The sequence below is a fragment of the Brassica napus genome, unplaced genomic scaffold (genome assembly GCF_020379485.1).
Source record: "Brassica napus cultivar Da-Ae unplaced genomic scaffold, Da-Ae ScsIHWf_2632;HRSCAF=3384, whole genome shotgun sequence".
Taxonomy (NCBI): domain Eukaryota; kingdom Viridiplantae; phylum Streptophyta; class Magnoliopsida; order Brassicales; family Brassicaceae; genus Brassica; species Brassica napus.
The window spans coordinates 42,491-64,986 of NW_026015932.1; the positions used below are offsets into that span (position 1 = coordinate 42,491).

A 22,496-nucleotide genomic window follows, 5' to 3' on the forward strand; every position below is an offset into this window, starting at 1 on the left:
ATTTTGAAATTATAGAAATATGAATAGTCACAAGTTTTCATTTAAATTATTACATATTTTGTAGTTAAATTCTAACTAATGCACAACTCTCGAAACAAATAACGAAAAGATATAACTTTAACAAGAAATAAAATTCCTATAAAAATACATAACTTTTCAACATTGTTTGGGTTTTTCATGTAAAACATTTAAGAAATGCAACTTTTATGTATAAAACTTAAGAGATTCAAATTTTCATATTAATCAATACACTGATTCTTAGAAATAAAACAATTGCAAATATTTATAAAATATTATTAAATAGATATGAGAAAAATAAAAACGAAAAGACATAATTTTTCATCTCAATACTAATCAATACAACTTTTCATATAAAAAATTAAGAGATGCAACTTTCATATAGATAAATAGTCACATTTTTTCCAGTTTAAAAGTGATTATTTTGAAATGATACTTATATGAATAGTCACAACTTTTCAATTTAAATAGTCACGTCATTTCAATTTAAAGGTAGTTATTTTGAAATGATACATATATGAATAGTCACAATTTTTTATTTAAATAATTACATCTTTTTAATCTAAATACTAACTAATACACAACTCTTGAAACGAAAGGATATATCTTAATATATAATGAAAAGACACAACTTTTAACAAGAAATAAAATTTCTATAAAACACACAACTTTTCAACATTGTTTGGGTTTGCTATTATTAATTTTTTTTTCTTCACCATTTTATTTGATTAGTGAAAATTACGTTTTGAGAAGGCATGGACATTGGACTATTTATAGATTTTCAAAAATTTATTTGAAGAGTCACATCTTTTAAATTAAAAGGTTGTGTCTTTTTGTAATAATACTTATACGAAGAATCACAACTTTTCAATATAAATGGTCACATTCTTTCAATATAAATAGTTATTTTTAAATAAAAATACGCAACTTTTAATTATTGAAAAGACACATAAGTGAAATTCACCGCTTTTTGAATTAATTGGGATAGCTGTTATTAGTAGATAATATTTTAGCTAACGCTGTTGTTTATGAATTATTAAGTTGTGATGTCGGCCTCTGAAACTCACAAACACCTGGAACTTGGCACTTAGAGGAAGATGAAAAAGCCATTAGCGGATGCAGCTTTCTGGATAAGGGGTCTCTCTCGTTAGGAAATAAAGTGGAAGAAACCACGACTTTAAACATCTCCAGTCGTTTGGATGAACTCCTCTCGTCCATAATTTAAAAAAAAAACACTAAAAAATCTATTTACAAAAAAGACCCATAAACAGTTATATTTATTTAACTTCCTAATATTTTTAGCATACAACTAATATCTTACATAATAAAGCGTAACTCGTCAGAGAAATCAGAAACTGTCACGCAGAATAGAATTTAAAAACAATGACATGTGGAAAATATTTTAAAACAATAGCTGTTTAAAAAACAAATGTAAATACGGAAAATTTTAAAAGCATAAAACTTGTTTAGTCTATTAATTGATTTCCTTTTATTTATTTTATATATAAAACAAAAATGGCGTTAAAAAAAAAGTTTTCAATATACGACACCCATGATTCCACTACTTACAAACCTCTAATTTTTTTTGGGAAAATTGTTATAAATACCTCATTCTTAGTACCACTTTTTTTAATTGCCATAAGAAAACATTTATACCCCAAGAGTTAACTAATCAAGACTTAGGGTTTAGAGTTGAGGAGTAGATTATGGTTTTTGGAATGTGAAAATTAGGATTCTAATAAATATATAAATAAATAAATAAAAATATATAATTTTTTTTCAAAAATTGTTTCAAACATAATTTTCGATTTTAAAAAAAAACAAAATTTTGATTTTTTTTTTTAAATTATATAAAAGTTCGAATTTGAAAAAGTACAATTCGAAAACATAATTTTTTTTATTTATTTAAATAATAATTTATTATATATATAGAGAACAAGGGTATAAAAGTCTTTTGCCATTTAATGAAGAAGATATTTTTGAAAAGTCTCTTTAGTGGTGGTAAATATGAAATTTCTCCATCTTTTTTAGATAATTGTCATATATTAATTAGTTCGATCTATACTTGCAATGAGAAATTGTAAATTCTTAAATCTTTTGCAATGACTCCATTGATTTCTCTACAGTTTCAACTTCTAATGGCGAAACCATTTGCAGTTCAAGATCCAAATCCAAACTGGTCTGGTCCAACAGTTGCCTAATAGTTTTCAAAAGAATTTCGTCTTTTAACGAAATGAGAAAAAAGAAGAACATCAATATGCATGCTTTGGATTGATACTGAAGTTGGAACTTGGAAGATAAAAGTTTCAAGTCCATGTAAGTGAAAAGTGAAAACTAAAAAACGCTTTAAACTCTTTATGCTCAATATCTTTTTGATTAACTGTTTTCTCTTCTAACCTACTTATAACTTTAGTAATTTTTTTCTGTAATTCTAGACATTGGCCAAAGCTACATACTGCATAGTGAAAAAGGTAAAGGTAAAAATAATATGTCAACAATGTATTTAAAATGACTAATCAATTCGCAATTTGCTGGAATAGGTTTATTTGTTGTCGTGGTGATAGTTCACGAAAAGATTAATATAGTCTCAACTCAGAACACACACGTACACATCCTCTCAAAACTTAAGAAGCACCACAAGAAAAAAAACGCAGAGATAATTAGAAGGCAACAAATGAAATCAAAGAAACAAGAAAGATTCATGTCTACTATCTAAATCAAGACCTAACTATGGTAAATTTTCCTTACTCTTTATTTGTGTGTTTATAGTTATATAGAAAATGCAGTGAAATTATTTGTTTACTTTAAGATTAAAAAAAAATACTTCTACTTTTATAATTTTTATTTGTAGATTCTGTTAGAAACAAAAATGACTAAGCAAGTATAGCAATGCAAATAAACTTAAAGGAATCTCATGGACGAAAATAAATGTATACATAAAAGAAATAGGGAAAGACTATAATAAATATAAATGTCAATTATCTGCAAAATTAAAGTTTGTGCTTTAATAAAACTTTTTCAAGAAATATGCTTTCCCTCAATCTGATTTTTGATATGTAATAATCTTTTTTTTTGGGTTTAAAAAATGGAAATATGTAATTGGAAATATGTAACGGTTATCTTGTGTCTATACTTGACTATTGTGGGATATAAAAATCAAAATTTTATTTTTATATTTAAAGTTTTATCAAAATATATCTTGGAAATAATATTTACTTACGTTTTAAATTATAACCTTTAAAATAAATTATTTCTATTGTAGATTATAAAAATAATGTCCTTGCTAAGCACGAGAGATAATACTAGTCTATATATTAAAACAACAACACTGAAAAATCTATTTACAAAAAATCCCTTGGACAATTACATTTATTTAATTTCCTAATATTTGCATACGACTAATTTAGTTATTATTAAATATATACATTATTTTGGTAAAAAAATATATATATCTATACTACTATTTAATAAATGAATTTTCTTAATTTTCATGTTCTCCATAGTTATAACATAAATCATTAATTTAATTGATATTATCATTTAAATTTTATTTATATATATATATATATTATGATATTTAAGATAATTAATGAACATTACCTGATTAACCTATTCAACCGATATATATATACTATTATTTTTAAAAATATTTTAATATATATAATTATAATTATATTTAAGAAGAATAATGTTAAATGTGGTAACCGGTTCAATGAACCTTGCTAAAAAGGTCAGCTATAATATATAAAGTAGGTTGGTCCATACGATGACAAAAAATGTAAATCTTTAGCCAAAAAAAGATCATTTAATTTGGACTTTGAAGAAGGCTGAGAAACTGACATGTAAGTTTTGTAATTTAAATTGTAACTTAAATAACTGACATTTAATATAGAGGATTCTTTTTTCTATTTTTTTTTTACCAAATCACTAATATTATCTGTTATTTTTTGTTCCTAGGTGAGAAACCACTGTTGGTTTTGTTCTTATGGGCTTTAATTTACTCTTAATACCTTCCCCAATGATCCATAATACACGAAGGCCCAAGTGAGGACCAACACGGACAATGTTCCGGCGGAATGTAGGACAAAGATGTTTTGGGTGGCTGTCCAATGGCTGAGAGAGTTGGCACATGTGGATATTTATTGTATGGATGAGATTGTCATAATACAAAATAAATCGTTAAAGATGAGGTTTCTCTCCTTTTGTTGCCGTTCTACTGTACCCACACCGAACACGTCCCCCCTTTTGTGAATCAAGAGTCGTCGCTTTGAACTTTCTTCTCCAGAGATCTGTTCTATCTCACAAGATGTTTTCTTCTTCACTGTAAGTACTCACTTTCTTCTTTCTTTTAAATCTGTCTTTCGCAGTTGCTCAATAATTTCGTGAAAACGTACTTGTTTGAACATTGACTATATTTTCCTTCTCCTGGTTATCAGAAACAGTTCTCAGCTAGGGAAGCTTGTGTCAAGCTCGGGTATCTTAGACGTCTCGTGGAGTAAGATCTCGGAGCTGCATGGATCAACCTATCAAGATAAAAATTCAGCTCTACGAACGAAGATTTACCAAGATTCTAAATACATATTAGTAGTTTTTTCCGCACCACCGATATGCAAAAATAGCTCTTCTCCTACTCTTATTTCCGGAGAAACAAATACGTTTAGTTTTCTCTATTCCGCTAAGATCCCCTCATTCTCTCTGCACACACCTGCTCTTGAGATTTTTACCTCAAACTATGATGAACTCCTTATGCTCAAATCAGAGGTAATCTTAGTTCCAGACAATACATTTTCAGTTTACAACGTTAGAAAACAAGGTTTAAAAAAAAATTCCAAGACAGCCTGGAATCTTGAGAGTTATCATATGTTTTTCAGTTACGCGAGTCCCCGAAGCCGGTAATCATCACTGGGGCTGCGTTAGGAGGATCTGTCGCATCTCTCTTTACACTATGGCTCCTAGAAGCAGTCGATCGAAGACAAAAACTCCCCTTGTGCATCACATTTGGCTCGCCTTTAATCGGAGACGCTTCTTTGCAGCAGATTCTAAATCATTCTGTGATGAACTCATGTTTCCTTCACGTGGTTGACGACGCTGCACGAAGTCCCATCACGGAAGATTTGTTCAAACCTTTTGGAATGTTCTTGATCTGTTTTGGCTCGGAATGTATTTGCATCGATGACCCCGAGGCTGTACTGGAGTTGCTTAACGGTGTTAACGCGGATCTAGTGGGCTGGACTGACTATGGGGAAGTTATAAAGCGCCTGCGTTATTCCTCAATGGCGGAGTCAAGTCTGATGATTGATGATATTATTATCGATCGAATGGAGGGACGTGCACGGAAAAAGAAGCTGCGATTTGATCTGCTTAATAAAGTAAACGACATAAAGATAGGGATGATATATCTTGACAGGTACGTAAAGCAAAGCAAGAAATCGAAGATATGTTCCTACGATTGCTTCAAGACCCAAACCATTTTTCCGTATTCACAGTTTAGAAATGAGCTAAACGATTTCTTTAAATCAGTGGTGGAAAATATAGAGAATATGCCACGGAAGGAAAAGTCGGTGCTCAAGACAATCAGTCTATTCGCTGGGAACAATTACAGACGGCTGGTGGAACCGTTCGATATTGCTGAACATTACCTCAGCGGTCGGAAAGAGTACCGTACCACGGGGAGGTCTCGCCACTACGTTATGCTCGAGAAATGGCTTAACGAATTATTCTATAAATCGTATAGTCATAGACCGGGGAAAGATCTGAGTGATCTAATAACGGTTGATTCTTGTTTCTGGGCCGAAGTTGAGGAAGCTATCATCGTAATCAATTTGCTGAAAACAAACGTGGGGATGAAACACGAGGAATTGATAGGAAAACTCGCGAGGTTTGAGGAATACGTGTGGGAGATGATCTTAAAAAGTGAAGTTTCACCAGAAATTTTCTGGGAGAAAAGCAGTTTCATGAGGTGGTGGAAAGAGTACAAAGAGATCAAGGGAAGATATGGATTTGATTCTACACCTTCACCCTTCATCGAGTTTATGAACTCTGAGATGTACAAGAATTATGGTTAGTAAAAAGTTGTTAAATTGTTCATATTGACTTGATGGATGATTGTTATTATATATTTACAATACCTTTTTTTTTAAATCAAATTTCGTTACCAATTTATAGGTTTGCCCTTCACGAAAGATAACATTGATGATTTGGAAACGGCACCAAGTCCCGGTGATAGACTGAATACTTTCAAGGAGGAGGTCTGTTTGAAAGTTAGAGATGATTCTTTGCAGGTTTTTTTTTTCGAAATTTATCTACTTGACTATGACAAAAACCCGGACGAAAAATCTAAGGCCCTTAACACAATTTCTAAGATCTCAGGTAACTTTTTTTGTTATTCCATTGGCGGTCTGCCGATTTTTCTTTTAAAGTTCCTTACAACTAATAACTGATTCTTGATATAAGCTTTCACGGGTTGTTTTAACGTTCCATTGTATATTGTTTTCGTGTTTAGGAGTCTTTCCTACAGTGGAATGGTTCGAGGAGATTAAGTTGATTGTATTTGCGACGATGGATCCAATAGAGACAGTGGAAAAGCTGGGAAAATACTGGAACGCCGAAATTGTTAATGTTTGGCGCAGTAAGAAAGCCGAGCCAAATAAAGAAAGTAGCAAAGAGCAATCGGAGAAACAAGTTGAAGTGAGTGTTAAAACCAAAGAAATCAAGGACGGGAGGAGTGTTTTGTCAGGTTCAGGGTGCATCATTGCAACCGTCAGAGGCAAATCCTCAGATACAGCTCTCAGCATGAGGAATCCTAACGATGACTGGTCCTCCTTCTGCGAGTTCCTTAGCACCCACCAGCCTCCACTGAATCTCTCTGAGTGCAGAGCGGAAAACGTTATTGATTTTCTCCGCATGCAGCAGGCTTCAGGCGACGTGGAGGCCCTTGCTGGCCACCTCAGTGCCATGTGTGAGGCGTACGATATAAAACTGAAGGAAAATCCTTTCCACAGCCTAGCTGTAACCCGATACGTTGAAGAGGTGACTAGAGAATCACAATGCATATTGATCTTTTACGACAGCCATGATGTGGACGAGCCACATTTCATGGAAACAATCTTAAAAGAGTTACACGAGCGAGAACTCACACCTCTGACGTATAATCTATCGGGGAGAGAGACCTTGGACACAGAGTTACTAGACAGATCTAGTGTTGGTGTTGTAGTGCTTTCAAATAACTACTCTTGTTCTAGTGAGTCCCTAGCTCATCTGGTGGCAATCATGGAACATTGGCAAGCAGAAAAATTCGTAACCACTCCTGTACATTTTAGAGTAACACTATCAGACACTGGGCTGGAAGAAGTACGGCTGAAGTGTCTGAATCCTATCCAGGCAGACAGAGTTCAGAATTGGAAGGCGGCTATGGCTGAAATACCATCCGTACATGGACATGGATGGACAAAAGGGTAAATTAACTTCTCTTAGTTGCCTCTTCACTAGGAAATATCCAATGCGCTTATTAACACTTTTGTTTCTTGCAGGACTCAGGTTATGCTTGCCAAGGAAGTTGTAAGAAACACATGTTTAAGGCTAGACTTGAAAAAATACACGAATCTGGCCAGAGCCGTAGCATATATAAAAAGTCTCAAACCTTCCGACGTGGAAATTGTTGGACTCTGGGGTATGGCAGGAATAGGTAAGACATCCATTGCTCGAGAGATTTATGGACTTCTAGCTCCAGACTACGATATGTGTTACTTTCTGCAAGACTTTTATCTAACGTGTCAAAAGAAAGGGATGATGCAAATGCGTGATGATTTCTTATCTAAAGTATTTGGGGAAGAAAAACTAAGTATAAGCGCTTGTGATATAAAACCAAGTTTCATGAGGCACTGGTTCCACAGTAAAAAAATTCTTCTTGTTCTCGATGACGTGAGCAACGCCAGCGATGCAGAAGCTGTAGTTGGAGGGTTTAGCTGGATCTCTCATGGACACAGAATCATCTTAACCTCTAGGCGGAAACAAGTTCTTGTACAGTGCAAGGTTCAAGAGCCGTACGAGATTCGAAGATTGTGCCAGTTTGAATCTTCTCGCCTCTGCAAACAATATTTGAATGGAGAAAGTGAAGTCATCAAAGAGCTTGTGAGCTGCAGTAGTGGTATTCCATTGTCTCTCGAAGTTTTGGGCTCCTCTGTATCAAAGCAGCGTATAAAAGACATGAAGAAGCATCTCCAAAGCTTGCGGAGAAATCCTCCAACTCAGATTCAGGAAACATTCCGGAGAAGCTTTGATGGGCTAGATGGAAACCAAAAGAACATATTTTTGGACCTTGCATGTTTTTTCAGTGGGGAGAACAAAGATCACGTGGTGCAGTTACTTGATGCTTGCGGGTTTCTTACTAATTTGGGAATTTGTGATCTTATAGACGAGTCTCTCATTACTCTTGTGGACAATGCGATAGAGATGCCTATTCCTTTCCAAGATTTTGGTCGATTTATTGTTCTTGAAGAAGACGAGGATCCATGCGAGCGTAGCAGATTGTGGGACTCTGACGACATTACTTATGTATTGACAAAAAATTCAGTAAGTTAACATGTGTTTAGTTCTTTTTAACACTCCAGATAACTTCATAATCATCATTTCTGTAGTTGTAAGATCTAATGTTACCCTACCAATTCTGTGCTTTTTCTTGGTCAGGGAACAGAAGCAATTGAAGGAATCTTCTTGGATGCGTCTGACTTGACCTTTGAGAACTTTATCAAGTTGAGTCCGACTGTGTTTGATAACATGTATGGACTTAGATTGCTGAAGTTCTATGATTCCACCTCTGGGAACCAGTGCAAGCTAAGTCTACCTGACGGCCTTGACATGTTACCCGATGAGCTAAGGCTACTTCACTGGGAGCATTACCCTCTGGAATACTTGCCTGAGGAATTTATTCCGGAGAATCTTGTCGAGTTAAACATGCCATATAGCAATATGGAGAAGCTCTGGGAAGAGAAGAAAGTAAGTGCTCACATTATGCTATATTACATGAATTACTTGCATCTGATGTTGGTTATTGACGTTGTCAACAGAATCTCAAGAAGCTAAAGAAAATCAGATTGAGTAACTCAAGAAACTTAACTGATATTCTGATGTTATCAGAAGCCCTGAACCTTGAGGATATTGATCTCGAAGGATGTACTAGTCTAGTTGACATTAGCACGTCCATTCCTCGTTGTGGGAAGCTTGTTACTTTGAATATGAAAAACTGTTCTGGCTTGCGGACTTTGCCAGCCATGATGGTTGATTTGACTTCTCTCAAGCTTCTAAATTTGTCTGGCTGCTCAGAGCTCGATGAGGTTCAGGATTTTGCACCTAACTTGAAAGAGTTATATCTAGCTGGGACTGCTATAAGAGAGCTTCCATTGTCAACAGAGAATCTCACTAATCTTGCTACACTAGATCTGGAAAACTGCAGTAGGCTTCAGCAACTGCCATCCGGGATACGCAACTCGAAATCTATTGTCGAGCTTAAACTTTCTGGCTGCACAAATCTTGAGAGCCTTCCATAACTCGAGATCATAGATTAATTGTGAAACCTCTTAGTTTGATGATGAACATCTATCAGTTCAAGGATTCAGCCAACCACTGGCCACATACACGAAGATTAAACACTGAAGCTGGTGTGGTGTCTACCCGTGTGATGCCGCTACTTAGTTCGTATCTACCAAGGAGTCCATTACCATGCCATATTGTGCACTGTACAGTCCTTGCCGTTCAGCTTGTAATTTTTTTGTGTGTGTGTGTGTGTGTTAATTTCTCTGTTGAATAGATTATTTGATCTTCTGCATCCCAAGACTATTTTTCTCGTTTTCACCGCTCCCTTAGACCATTCTTCTAAAACCAACAAAAACATCCTAGTTTCCGACCAAACCATCAACCCTATAATCTATTCCCACGGCAATGCAGAGCCAGGAAAATGGCGGTACAACAAAGCCTGGGAGCCTTACCAAGAAGAGAACCGTAATTAACCTTTTGAAGCGGTTCATTCTGACAGTGTGGCTTCTCCCCACTGGATTGCTCGAGAGGTTCCAAACCTAGCCGTCTCGTGGCACGGAATTGCACTCAAGCATTTACCAAGATCTAATCCATAAACCAGGCGAACAAAGATCACAAGTAGGCCTGTGGGTTCGGATAGTTCGGTTTTAGGGTAGTTTGGTTCGACTAAAATTTTGCAGTAAAAAAGTTCGGTTTGGTTCGTAGTTTGGTTTTTAAAAGTTTACCGGAATTAATCGAAGTTTTTGGGTTCGATTATAAAGTCGGTTAAATTCGGGTAATTTTGGTTATTTCAGATCAAAATTTTGTTTAATTCGGTTAGTTTGACTCAAAATTTTGGATAATTTCAGTTAGTTTTGAAATTTTGGTTAATTTAGTTAGTTAGGTTTGAAATTTGGTTACCAAAATTTTTATTTTTGAAAAACTGAACTAAGCGATTACTGAACATATCAACATAAAACCGAAGTTCTTTTAGAAACCTTCCAAATCAAACCGAACTTTTGACAAAAAATTCAGTTCTGAAATCAAAGTAATCTTTTTCTTTTATATTTATTAAAAAAGTATTTTTATTCTTAAACTTTGCATATTTGTCTAAGTCTTTCTTAAGATTATTTGGTGTTTTTAGTTACACAAATATCTTTGAACTTTGATTTATCAACATTTTAATGTGAAAGTCATTCTTTAGTAATGTAATCACTTACATATTACTTCCTATGTTTCAAAATAATGCATGTTTTAGAATTTTCACACTTATAAATAAAACATATTAAAATTTAAATTATTAATGTATTGTTTTTTGTAATTTTATATTTTCTATATTTTTAAATTAATAAAATTTCAAAAAATACAATTAACATTTTTGAAATTAACAATTTTGCAATACATTGAAAATATAAAAAATACATCTTTTTGAAACAAAATTTTCTTCTAGAACATGTATCTTTTTGAAACGGAAGGAGTAATAGCTACATAAATTATTTCTCATATAAATACAAAACCATTAACTTATCTGGTATAGTATGGATCTTTCCTAATTCCTACACCATAAAGCCCAGTTACAATATTTATATACACAAGCCATAGGGTATTGAGGCAAACTTCTATGAATCAATGTTTGAACTTATCCGAGCTTGCTCAAACCTTTGGTAAGCTCTTCTAGTTCTAATAAACAGCACAAGACTAGAACCTAACCCAAGTACCGACAAGCATCCCCACCACACAAACGTCAAATAATAACAGCCTCTGCCCATACACACGACCGAGTCAGTCATCGATTTGATCCCGGTCGAACCATGTGAGTCATAGACCAATGCAGCCAAGAATCCATATATCAAAGATCCTATAGGTATGTTTGTGATCAAGATATTGTGGTTAACTCCAACACCGTTTGGTCCAAAAAACTCTGATGTGATGGAAACCGCTGCTGCGAATATGAATCCTGAGCTTAGACCAATCAGCGCAGTTCCTACTTGTAATGCTGACGCGGTTCCTGATGATGCAAGCAAGAATAGAGCTATTGGTGTTGGCAATAACGCGATTGCTAACCACCCGGTTCTTGCAAAATAAAACTTCCTGCACAAGTTACAATAATCACAACCTGAAACCAAAAACTAGAGAGGCTTAAAGTAATGAATATGGATGTACTTACGCTCTAATATAGTCTGGTGTTGCAGAAAGCAACCTTCCAAAGAATGAGGAGGAGGAGTAAAGTGTGACAAGAGTTGTGGTCTTTGAGCTTTGTCCTAAAGACTGAGCTATCTGTCCAAGGTTGTTGCTGTACACAAGACCGATGGTTCCACCGCAGAAGTACGCGACATAGTATAACCAGAAGTCAACTCTGCATAAGAGCTGCTTCAAAGAATGTTCAGTTCCCAAAACCTCAAGCTGGCCTCTTGTGATAAGCAACTCATCAGCATCACCTTCCTCCGCAGCTATAGTCTTAACTGTGTTTCGCACAACATCTTCGTTCAGGAACTGGTAGCTTTCTCGGTCAGCTTCTTGCGCAAGCATCCATATATGCAACTCAAGCTCATCAAGATCAACAAGAATGAAACCAGAACCTTCGAGACGGAAGCTAGCGTGGATCGTGCGAAGATACCAGTTACGTGCGATGACTAAACCGGGGATACATAAAGGGAGGATCAAGAGAATGATAGCTCCACCGAAGAGGAGACCAGCAGAGGTTACGTCAGAGGAGTTTGACTCAAAGAGGAGGAGGTAAACGCCGTTTAAAGCGGCGAGGATGTTGAGCAATAGAAACATGAGGGAGTCACGGCGAACTCCATCTAGTGGAAGAGGCTCAAAAGGCGGTTGGCGAAGAATAAGGATGATTGCAGCGAAAGAGATAACGAGAGGTATGAGAGCGTTTAAGAGAAGGTAGAGCTCTGGAGAGGTTGGGTTGTGTATAAAGCAGCGCTTACACCGTTGAAGCTTACTGTGAGGGAAAGAGCAAGTGATCTGTTTGCAGGGAAGTTACTGATGCAGAGCACAAAGCAGACTGTGTTGAACCAACAGATGCTTAAACCAGCAAGTAGGCAACAGAGAAACACCTGCACAGAAGCTAGCCAACATTTGAACAAAGTTTCTTCATAGACAACAAAATGTTTGTTTAAAAAAAAAAAATATATATATATATATATATATATATATATTAAATTAGAAAAATATATATAACAAATTAGAAAAATATGGATTTTGAGTGTTTTGATCAAATATTAATAAAAAGCGTTTATAAAGTCTTGATTAGGTAAAAAAAATAGGGCAAATCTCCAAATTAGCATCTTTCTAAGTTTATATCACAAAAATAGCACTCAAAAACTAAAATGACCACAATAGCACATTTCTAAGTTTATCCTTTGAAAATTTTAATTTTTTTATTTTTCAAAATTTGAAATATTATCCCCAAAACCTCATTTCTCAACTCAAACACTAAACCCTAAACTCTAAACCCTAAACCCTAAACTCTAAACCCTAAACCCTAAACCCTAAACCATAAACCCTAAACCTTAAACTCTAAACCCTAAACCCTAAATTCTAAACCCTAAACCCTAAACCATAAACCCTAAACCCTAAAATCTAAACCCTAAACCCTAAACCTTAAATCCTAAACCCCACCCTTTAACTCTAAACCCTAAGTTTGTGACTTTTGATAAAACATTAAGTGTTATTTTTGTGAATTTTGACCTTGAATGCTAGTTTGGGAACAAAAACTTGATTTACTGCTATTTTTTTCTTTTTCTCAAAAAGATAACAATCTTCTGAATATATATATATATATATATATAACAAATTAAAAATTGTAGTTTTTGTGTGGTTTGATCGAATATTCATTAAAAATGTTCGTAAAATTGACTTGATTAGGTGGAAGACAACAATCCAACATTAAACATTTTAAAATCAAATTTAATATTAATTTATCTACTTCATAAATTTTTCTCAATCACAAAATTCCTACTCATCAGAAAAAGACGTCTAGATAAACAAAAATTGGTGGTCACTATTTTAGTCTATTTACATGATTTAGACAATAATAATTACATGAATTATCCAAAAAGATGAAATATTTGAATATTATTTTCTGACGTCATAATTTATATTGTAAATAGTTGCAGATTTCGAAACAGCCATCACACAAGAGACCGAACATGCCAAGAAGCAGACGTGTTGGACCAACCAATTTTGTGGAATTTTTTTTTTGCAACTAATGTGGAATTTCTTTCTAGTCAAAAGGTTTGGACATTCTAATAAAAATGCATATACCAAGGAAAATAAGGACAAATCGACAGATCGAAAAAAAGAAGTGAAATACCGACCCTACCAATCAGTCGTCACCTAATGTGTGTATCAAAATCTTAGAGCACCAGCATTAATGAACCCCTGGTTGGGGTTCATAATTTGAATTTTTTATTTTTTTATTTTTTTTTTGATTTTTTTTTAAAAAATAAATAAATAAATAAATAAATTGACTAATAACGGGCCGCCATGTGGCGTGGGGCCCGCTGAACAGTGACGACTCTGGTTCATACGGAAGGAGCGTGGCGAAACAGGATCATTACTGTAGCATATTATAATATTTTTTTTCTGGGAAAGCGTGTGAACTCCACCCACGAACCTAGAATGCTGGTGCTCTTAGTTTCGTCTCAATTGTGAACTATGACGAAATTATATTTTTAAATATATGAATAACTCTTAAATATATTGACACTAACTCGGTTTATAAAATCTTAATTGAGTCTGTCAAAAAGAATTATTGACACTAACATAAAAAGTCATTACAAGAAAACATAAACGTAACTAAATTTTCTACCAAAATATACTTCTTTAGTTTAGAGAAAATTATATCATATATTTGAAAATTTATCTTTTAGCAATCTGATTAATTTTATTATATCATTAGAAAAGTGAATAATTTTACAAGATAAAGTACATTTTTACTAGAATCTGAAAACAGAAAAGCGTTGAATCATAATTTTGATTCATGACCTTGATTGGTAGAACATTAGCATCAGCAATAACAGTATGCTATAGAGTAATGGTATGCTATAGAAGCAGTATACTGCAAGAGCTGTATTATATTGCTAAACTGTTTAATAGGATGATTGGTAGAGCAGTATGAATATGCTATTTAAAATTATTATAAAATTAGTATATAATATATAATATACTTATTTTTAATGAATATATTTCTAATATATATATAAATATACTAACATATAAAATTAAAAGATAAATAATTTATTTATTTTATTAATAATTTAAAATTTATGTTTATATCAAAAAATATTATTTAAAATAACTTTTATAATTAAAATACCTACTTTTAAAAATAATTTTTCACATTTAAAATAAATTAAATTATATAAATTAATTTATATTTTAAATGTGAAATACTATTTAAAAAAATATTTTATTGTGAATTAATTTTAGAAATCAAAATTTTATTTTCTGGATATAAAAAATAATTTTATGATATTATTAAATAAAATAAAATGAATTAATTATATATTTTCCTTAATTTTATAAATTATAAATGCAAATGCTGTCCTAAAAGCTTTATATCAGAGCATTGGTTAGATAGCATTTTGAGAACATTAGTATTTAGTAAATGCTTTTCTAACAATTGTTGATTGGATAATGTAGAGCATAATGCTAATGTTAATGTTATACACATATGATTAAATTTGCCATGAAACCATTAGACAAAAAATGATTAAATTAATTTTCCAGAAAAAAAGAAACATAAATATTGGTTCATAACTTCATAGCAAAATAAATAAAGTTAGATTATATCAAATCGTTTTAAAAGAATGAATTCAGTTTTTATTCGTTAAGCATTGACCGAAACTAGTTTTGAAGATAAACACACAAATATATCAACTTAGGTTTAAAAAAAAGTTATTTGTTTTTATTACTATTACTAGTATAAGATGCTAAATAAAGAGGGGTATAAAATAATTTTTAAAATGAATAAGAAACAGTTTTTTTTTTTTTTAGAAATAGATAAGAAGCAATTTCATCAATAAAAAGGTAGAAAAATGAGTGAAGTTACCATAATATAAGGCAAAGAGACGAAGTTAGTTATGACCAGCCACTGGACTCCGTAACCGACGAATCCCATGAACGCCGCCGTGAAAAGCACCGTCCAAAGTGGGAAATACATCAACGCAAGCCCCGACGACCACCCGAACACCTTCCCAAGATCGGAAGCGACGGCTAGGTAGTTAAGCTGCACCTGCGATATCTCCAAAACCGATTTCAAATCTGAGGAGTAAGCTGAGAAATCGAAGTTCGTCCCCGTAAATGCATGAATCCATATCGTCGCCACAAGAATCATCCATTTCCTCGACTGTCCCGCCATAGTCTCTCCGCCGGCCTCACCGAGATTTTTATATGGTAGAGAGAATTCGAGGCGTTTAAGTGTTGAGTGAGCTTTTATGCTTTTGTGTGTTTATATATAACAGATAGAAACAATCAATTCTTTTGTTGACAAAAATAAAATAATACTAATAATAATTAAAGTTTAAATATTATCATCAAACAACAAATAATAGTAAAAAATGTAACGTGACACTCGTTTTATTTTTTTTATTATTTTCAACATTTATTTATTATTTATTCTTCTTTTAAAAGTAAATAATATTACCTTTTTTTTTGTTTTGATGACCGTGGGGTTCCCAGACGGTAAGTCCAGACTAATTCCCACGAGGCCTTCCATCCGGGCACGCACGGTTATAAGCGGGAAGGTGGCCAAGGCAACTCGAACCCAGGGCGGGCACTCCAGCTGGAGTTCCATTACTACTAGACCAAGAGCTCTTGGTTCGAATAATATTACCCTTTCAAAAAAAAGATTTATGATTCTTTTAAAAGTTTGAAAGGCAAACGGTTTCTTTCGGAGATGATTAGACTGAAGATGGCGGTAAGATATAGAGTATGGAGCATGGACGTATGGTATGGTATACTGTAATTTAGTAGTAATATTGTTGACATACATTTTGTAATTTAAAAACAAAATATATTGCAATATATAAATACTTTATATAAACTAAAATATATGTAGAAAAAAATCAATGTTACTACTTTCTTTTTTGCGTGATAATTTTATTGGATCCAATTGGCATGGGTTTTTGGAGATTTTTGAGATAAATAATTTATTTATAAAATCAATGCATTGAATTTGCAATTAATTACATCTATTCAACTAATAGAATTTGGAATAAATAATTTTCTTTATAAAATTAATATATTTTCAATTAATATTAAGATGAAAGTAAGTATAAATGACAATGCAATTTTAAAACGACATTTTTTTCACAAAAAAATTGATTAAATGGCATTCTTTAAAAAATAGAGAGAATATAAAACAAGACTTTTTCTTGGGAAACAAAATAGAAAGTTGTCATTTTAGATCTAGTATCTTTTAATTAAGGAAACAAAATAACTTGCCAAATTATATTATGCTTTTAAAATAAAAAATTAAAAATTAAATAAATAAAAATAACAATAGTTCTAAAAACAGATTATTTAAAAAAAAAAATTTATTTTTAAGATTTAGAGTTTACTGTTTAAGATTTATAATTTAGAATTTATCCAAATGTTTAGTGTTTTTCCAAGGGTTTAGGGTTTACCTAAGGGTTTAGGGTTTATCCAAGGGTTTAGGGTTTACCAAAGGGTTTAAGGTTTTCCCAAGGGTTTAGGGTTTAGGATTAGAGTTTAGGGTTTAGTGTTTTGTTGACAATATGCTTAGTGTTTTTCCAAGGGTTTAGGGGTTTACCCAGGGATTTAGGGTTTACCCAAGGATTTAGGGTTTAGGATTTGAGTTTAGGGTTTATGATTTGAGTTTAGGGTTTAGTATTAGAGTTTAGGGTTTAGTGTTTTGTTGACAACATTTTTTTTTTTTGAATTCGTTTTTTATATATTATTTTTATTTATTTTTAAATTTTATTTTGAAAAAATAATATAATTTGCATGTTATTTGGTTTCCTTAATTAAAAGATACTAGATTTAAAATGACAATTTTCTATTGGTTGGTGAACCTAAAGGTTCACCCTAGGGGGTGAACCCAAGAATAACTCTTAAAAGATACTAGATTTAAAATGGCAATTTTCTATTGGTTGGTGAACCTTTAGGTTCACCCTAGGGAGTGAACCCAAGAATAACTCATAAAACAAATAAGGATAAAGATTCAAACAAAAGTTTATGTATTGTCTCTCACCTCTTGAATAAGAACAAGACTTTCGGCCCTAGTGTGAATCTTTAAATTCACATCTTCTCTTGCTACCAATCAAAGTACCACATACATTAATAATAAAATAGATTAATTTTATTTTAAAAAATCTGAAATAATTGAAAAAAATAATAATGCCAATTTTAATGATGCTAACGCCACTTACTAAACCCTAAACTTTAAATCTATATCCTAAACCCTAAACCCAAATCATAAACTCTAAACCCAAACCGTAGACCCTAAACCCTAAACTCAAACCTTATATCCTAAACCCAAATCCTAAACCCTAAACCCAAACCGTAAATCCTAAACCCAAATCACAGACTCTAAACTCAAACCATATATCCAAACCTAATCCCTACACCCTAAACTCAAATCGTAAACCCTGAACCCAAATCCTATATCCTAAAGGTTAGGGTTAATGTTGATGTTGTTTCTTTAGGGTTTAAGATTTGGGTTTAGAGTCTAGGTTTAGGTTTAGGATCTACGGTTTGAGTTTAAGGTCTAGGGTTTGGGTTTAGAGTTTACGGTTTAGGTTTAGGGTTTAGGATTTAGGTTTAAGATATAGGGTTTGAGTTTAGGGTTTAGAGTTTGGGTTTAAAATTTAGGGTTTAGGGTTTAGATTTAAGGTTTAGGGTTTAGAATTTAAGATTTAGGGTTTAGTTAGTGACGTTAGCTTCATTAAAATGAGCGTCATTATTTTTTTTCAATTATTTTAGATTTTTTTTTAAAAAATTAATGTATTTTACTATTAATCTATGTGGCATTTTGATTGGTAATAAGAGGGAAGGTGAATTTAAAGATTCACCTTAGGGGTGAACCTAAGTTTTGTTCCTTAAATAAATGTCTCCATTTAGTTTTACATTTTTGGGAAGTGTTTTTTTTTTGCCAAATAAACAAATAATAAGAAGGCCAAATATTTACCCTCTCTAGTTTAGATTTATGTGTTATTGGTTTATATATTTAGATTGATTTAGAAATTCATATAGTATTTATAAATCCAAGTAAAATATGCAAATCCGGAGGTTTTTCCTCGGATTTGAGTCTTTATATTTTTAACTAAAAAATCCAAACAAATCCATTCAAATCCATTATAAAATCAAATATATTAATAAATCTGTACGATTGAATAACACTTGATTTGATAGAGAATTTATGAATCATTAAACCAATAACACATGATTTTAATACAGATTTGAAAATCATAGAACCAATAACACTAGATTTAGTTTGGATTTTCAAATCCATTAAAATACAACAACAAATAACCTATACTTAGGAGTTGTTTCCGACTAAACATCTTCCAAGTGAGCAACTTATCAGTAATACTAGTTGATAATATTTTGAGCATTTCTACTTTATATAAGCAGCTAAGGCAAACCTATTGATTTGTTCCCTTTTATTGGACATGGAGGTCATGTGGAATTAACTAGAGAAATTATAGAGGTAGTCTATTCCAAATTGACATTATCTGTAAAGCACTGGTGATATATCTAAGCCTGGTCTGAAGCTGTTTCTTTTAATAGATCCGGAGAAGATCACACATGATAATACTTAGAGTTATTGTAAAATGGGAAAGAGAGAAGAAACGGTTTCAAAAACAACCCATGAAGTTATTGGTCAAAGCAAACTTATCTTGATGTGTTAGTATGGTAGACGGTTCATGGGCGTCAGATAATCACAAGTTCATGTTCATCAAAAGAAAAACTAGCAACCTAATTCGCAGAGGTCGCAAGAGATTTAGTTCCCAAATTTTATTGTCTGGATCAATGTTGTATAATCTCCACTGTGCAATCAAACTGCTGTAACTGTACTGCTTTATGACATTATAGAATCGTTTGCCGACAAAAGAAAGAAAACAAATAACTATTGGACAATAATGGTGAAGTTTTTTCTGTAGTTAAAGTGCAGCATGTGAGGTTTGCAGCTTACTTATTGTTTGATCGTGGATACTTTAATTTGCATCTAGCTTAGTAAGCTTTTCATCGAGTATGCTCATTATTTGCTATTATGCAATCGTGAGGAAATATATTAATATATACTAGAAAAGGTTGGACGATGGATTTGTAAATCTAAGAGTACATCGAGAGTGATAGGCTGATATCATTGTAACAAGAACATGTTACTGGAATTGTATGATAAATACACATAGCATAGGTACGAATGTTAGTTAGCACTGCAATTGGCGTGATATCTGGATCATTTTGGTTTCACGTGAATCATATCCTAAAGATTATTCCAGACGGTGATGTCAATGTTTATTTCATGAGTAGATTATGTCATGTCGCACCTTTTATATTTCCATATACATTTAAAATAGTTTTCCATCCAACAATTCTTATTATTTTATTTTTATGTGACTGAATTGTTGCCAAGTGTCTACCTACGTGATTCTATAATGTTTCCATCACATATTCACATTAGGTCTCTACATGTAGTTTTTATGAACTGTTGCTATTTTTTTATAGAAAATTGGAAGCAATAGGTGAGTGAAGTTTGTGAGAAGCATTATTCATACAACAATTGACTAAACTTATGAAATTTAAAACGGTTTAAAACGGGTTAATAGTCAAACTATTGGTATAAACCAACATAAATCTTTGATGACGTTGGGATACTTCAAGTACTGCATGTCAAATTATTTGCATGTGGAACAAATTTATATCAAAAGTGTTGAATTTTTATAAATCTTTGGAAACTTCCTAATGTGTTACAAATACATGCCACTCTTTTGATACAAACAATATATATATATTCATTAGATTGAAACAATCCATTACGAGAACCACAATAAGATGTTATAATGCATCATACATTCCATTTCCAAATTAAATTTCAGTGTCTTATATATGTTAAAGGAGAAAGGTATAATCATACACTCCATGTCCTCAACTCTTTTATTAGACAACCACTCTCTTTTTTTTTAACACTGAAGGATTGTATTCATACTGCAACCAAATTACATAAGAGAATACAACAAAGCCGACGAGTTATACTAACCCTCGGAGTCCAAAGCGTACGGATAAAAAATAATACTTGGAGACAAAATACGTGATAATTTGGAAGCTTAAATTCAAAGCTAAAATAAAATCTAGCAACAAAAGTGAAGAAGATGATGGAAACTCTAACAACAAAAGACTCTAATTCCAAAACGGCTCTTTGATAAAGTGAAATCGAACTAGAGACCTTGCATAGTGAATAGGAAGCAGATTAAGCAAAGAACTGTGACACCCGTCACCTCCTATATGGAGGACAGCGTGTCACCCCCGACGCGTCATCATACAACAATGTGACACCCGTCTCCCTGACACTAAGGACGACGGGCCACCAACAATATCCCGTAATATAAAAGCCCATAAACCCGACAACTCTCACCCATGCCCAAATAAAATCCGAAAGAAAAGTCCAATAGCACCAAGTCCGTCCAAATATCACATACTTGTTTGTCTCACCTGAAAAGGGGAAGAGTGAGGGGTGAGCGACAGGGGAATCGCTCAGTGAGGTATGGGATGCCACCCCGAAGTCCATGGACCCGGACATAGCACTCCGAATAAATATAATTTAATTCTAATGCATGTCAAACACAGTACCTAAAGTACTCAGGCAACAAACAATGGTCCTAGCGAGGTGCACACTCGCCGCCCACTAACAGGCCAAAACACTACCGAAAAGGTGCTCGGTTCATACACACACCGAAAAAGTGCTCGGTAACACACGCCCGTAGACGATTTATCGACACTTCCAGTCTACAGCTCAACCGGTCGACTAAAGTTGGCCGTGACCTCCATACAATCCGGCATACAGCAGTCCGTCTCTGTATCCGTCTCCAAACAAAAACAATCCTAGCTAAGAATTTACATTAAGTGAAACAATCAATGTTGAATCCTCTAACCCCCTAGTTCCGGTTTATGCAAAGAACCTAAAACTAAACAAGCAATGACAGACTCGATTTCAAGCAGACGGAACACATTAGAAATAAATTATACTTATTCGAGGTCCTAAGCCGTGTAAGAGGAGTTCGGGAATAGACCCTCACCTTAGCAATAGAAAAGTGTTGTCTATGAACTCCAGCTGCTCAAATAGACTCCATATCTGAAATCAGATCGAAATTCTGAGTCAGAACGCCTTTCGAACGGTCGAAAACGGAACTGGTCAAGGTTTTCAGAAAAGTCAACCCGCTGGTCAAAGTCAACCCGGTCAAGCTTTGACCAGAAATCGATTTGACTAAACCGACCGGTTTACCCTAACCAAACCGAAATCAATTTAAACCGGCTAACCGATCGGTTAACCGAGTCAACCGAGTTAACCGAGTTGACTCACTGAGTTGACTCGGCCGAGTTGACCGAGTCGCCGGCGAGTCACCGGTGTCGGTCACCGGCGGCGACGGCGGTATTCCGGCGGCGGTTGTTGGCGGCGACGGCGGTATTCCGGCGGCGGTTGTTGGCGGCGACGGCGGTATTCCGGCGGCGGGGGACGGTGGTCCGGCAGTGGCGACGTTTTCCGGCGGCGGCGCGTGTACTTCACGCGCGCGCAGAGGCAAAACTTCCGGAGGCGCGTGAGGCTTCGTCCGGGCTCCGATTGAGGCGTGGTTGGTGTCTACGGCTTCGTCTCGACGAGAGGAACACGATGGTGGTCTTGAATGCACGAGATGATCAATGGTTAGGAAGTTATGGGCGATTTACTAAACGGAAACGAAACTGAGCTTAAGGAATGCGGTTTCCGGCGG

General features: G+C 33.9%; 2 protein-coding genes across 2 annotated transcripts; one reads left to right on the forward strand and one right to left on the reverse strand.

Annotated features, from left to right (window-relative positions):
• The first annotated feature begins 4,460 nt into the window (after positions 1-4,460).
• Positions 4,461-9,865, forward strand: LOC125601702 (disease resistance protein RPP2A-like). Its single transcript, XM_048773749.1, has 7 exons — positions 4,461-4,779; positions 4,890-6,078; positions 6,184-6,387; positions 6,521-7,472; positions 7,548-8,589; positions 8,704-9,012; positions 9,084-9,865. Exons 1-7 carry the CDS (start codon positions 4,765-4,767, stop codon positions 9,561-9,563), a joined length of 4,191 nt encoding a protein of 1,396 aa, XP_048629706.1. The 5' UTR covers positions 4,461-4,764; the 3' UTR covers positions 9,564-9,865.
• A 1,224-nt stretch (positions 9,866-11,089) lies between these two features.
• LOC125601703 (protein NUCLEAR FUSION DEFECTIVE 4-like) lies at positions 11,090-12,509 on the reverse strand. Its single transcript, XM_048773750.1, has 2 exons — positions 11,696-12,509; positions 11,090-11,619 (listed from the first exon to the last, which is right to left on the reverse strand). Exons 1-2 carry the CDS (start codon positions 12,307-12,309, stop codon positions 11,148-11,150), a joined length of 1,086 nt encoding a protein of 361 aa, XP_048629707.1. The 5' UTR covers positions 12,310-12,509; the 3' UTR covers positions 11,090-11,147.
• Between the last annotated feature and the right edge of the window lie 9,987 nt (positions 12,510-22,496).

Bases quoted from the DNA above. Each gene is read 5' to 3' on its own strand.
- LOC125601702 (XM_048773749.1), top strand. The intron at 8,590-8,703 runs GTAAGTTAACAT...TTTCTTGGTCAG, and splicing joins ATGTATTGACAAAAAATTCA to GGAACAGAAGCAATTGAAGG. The intron at 9,013-9,083 runs GTAAGTGCTCAC...CGTTGTCAACAG, and splicing joins AGCTCTGGGAAGAGAAGAAA to AATCTCAAGAAGCTAAAGAA.
- LOC125601703 (XM_048773750.1), bottom strand. From the start codon at position 12,309: ATGTTTCTATTGCTCAACATCCTCGCCGCTTTAAACGGCGTTTACCTC. The intron at 11,620-11,695 runs GTAAGTACATCC...TAACTTGTGCAG, and splicing joins ACACCAGACTATATTAGAGC to GAAGTTTTATTTTGCAAGAA.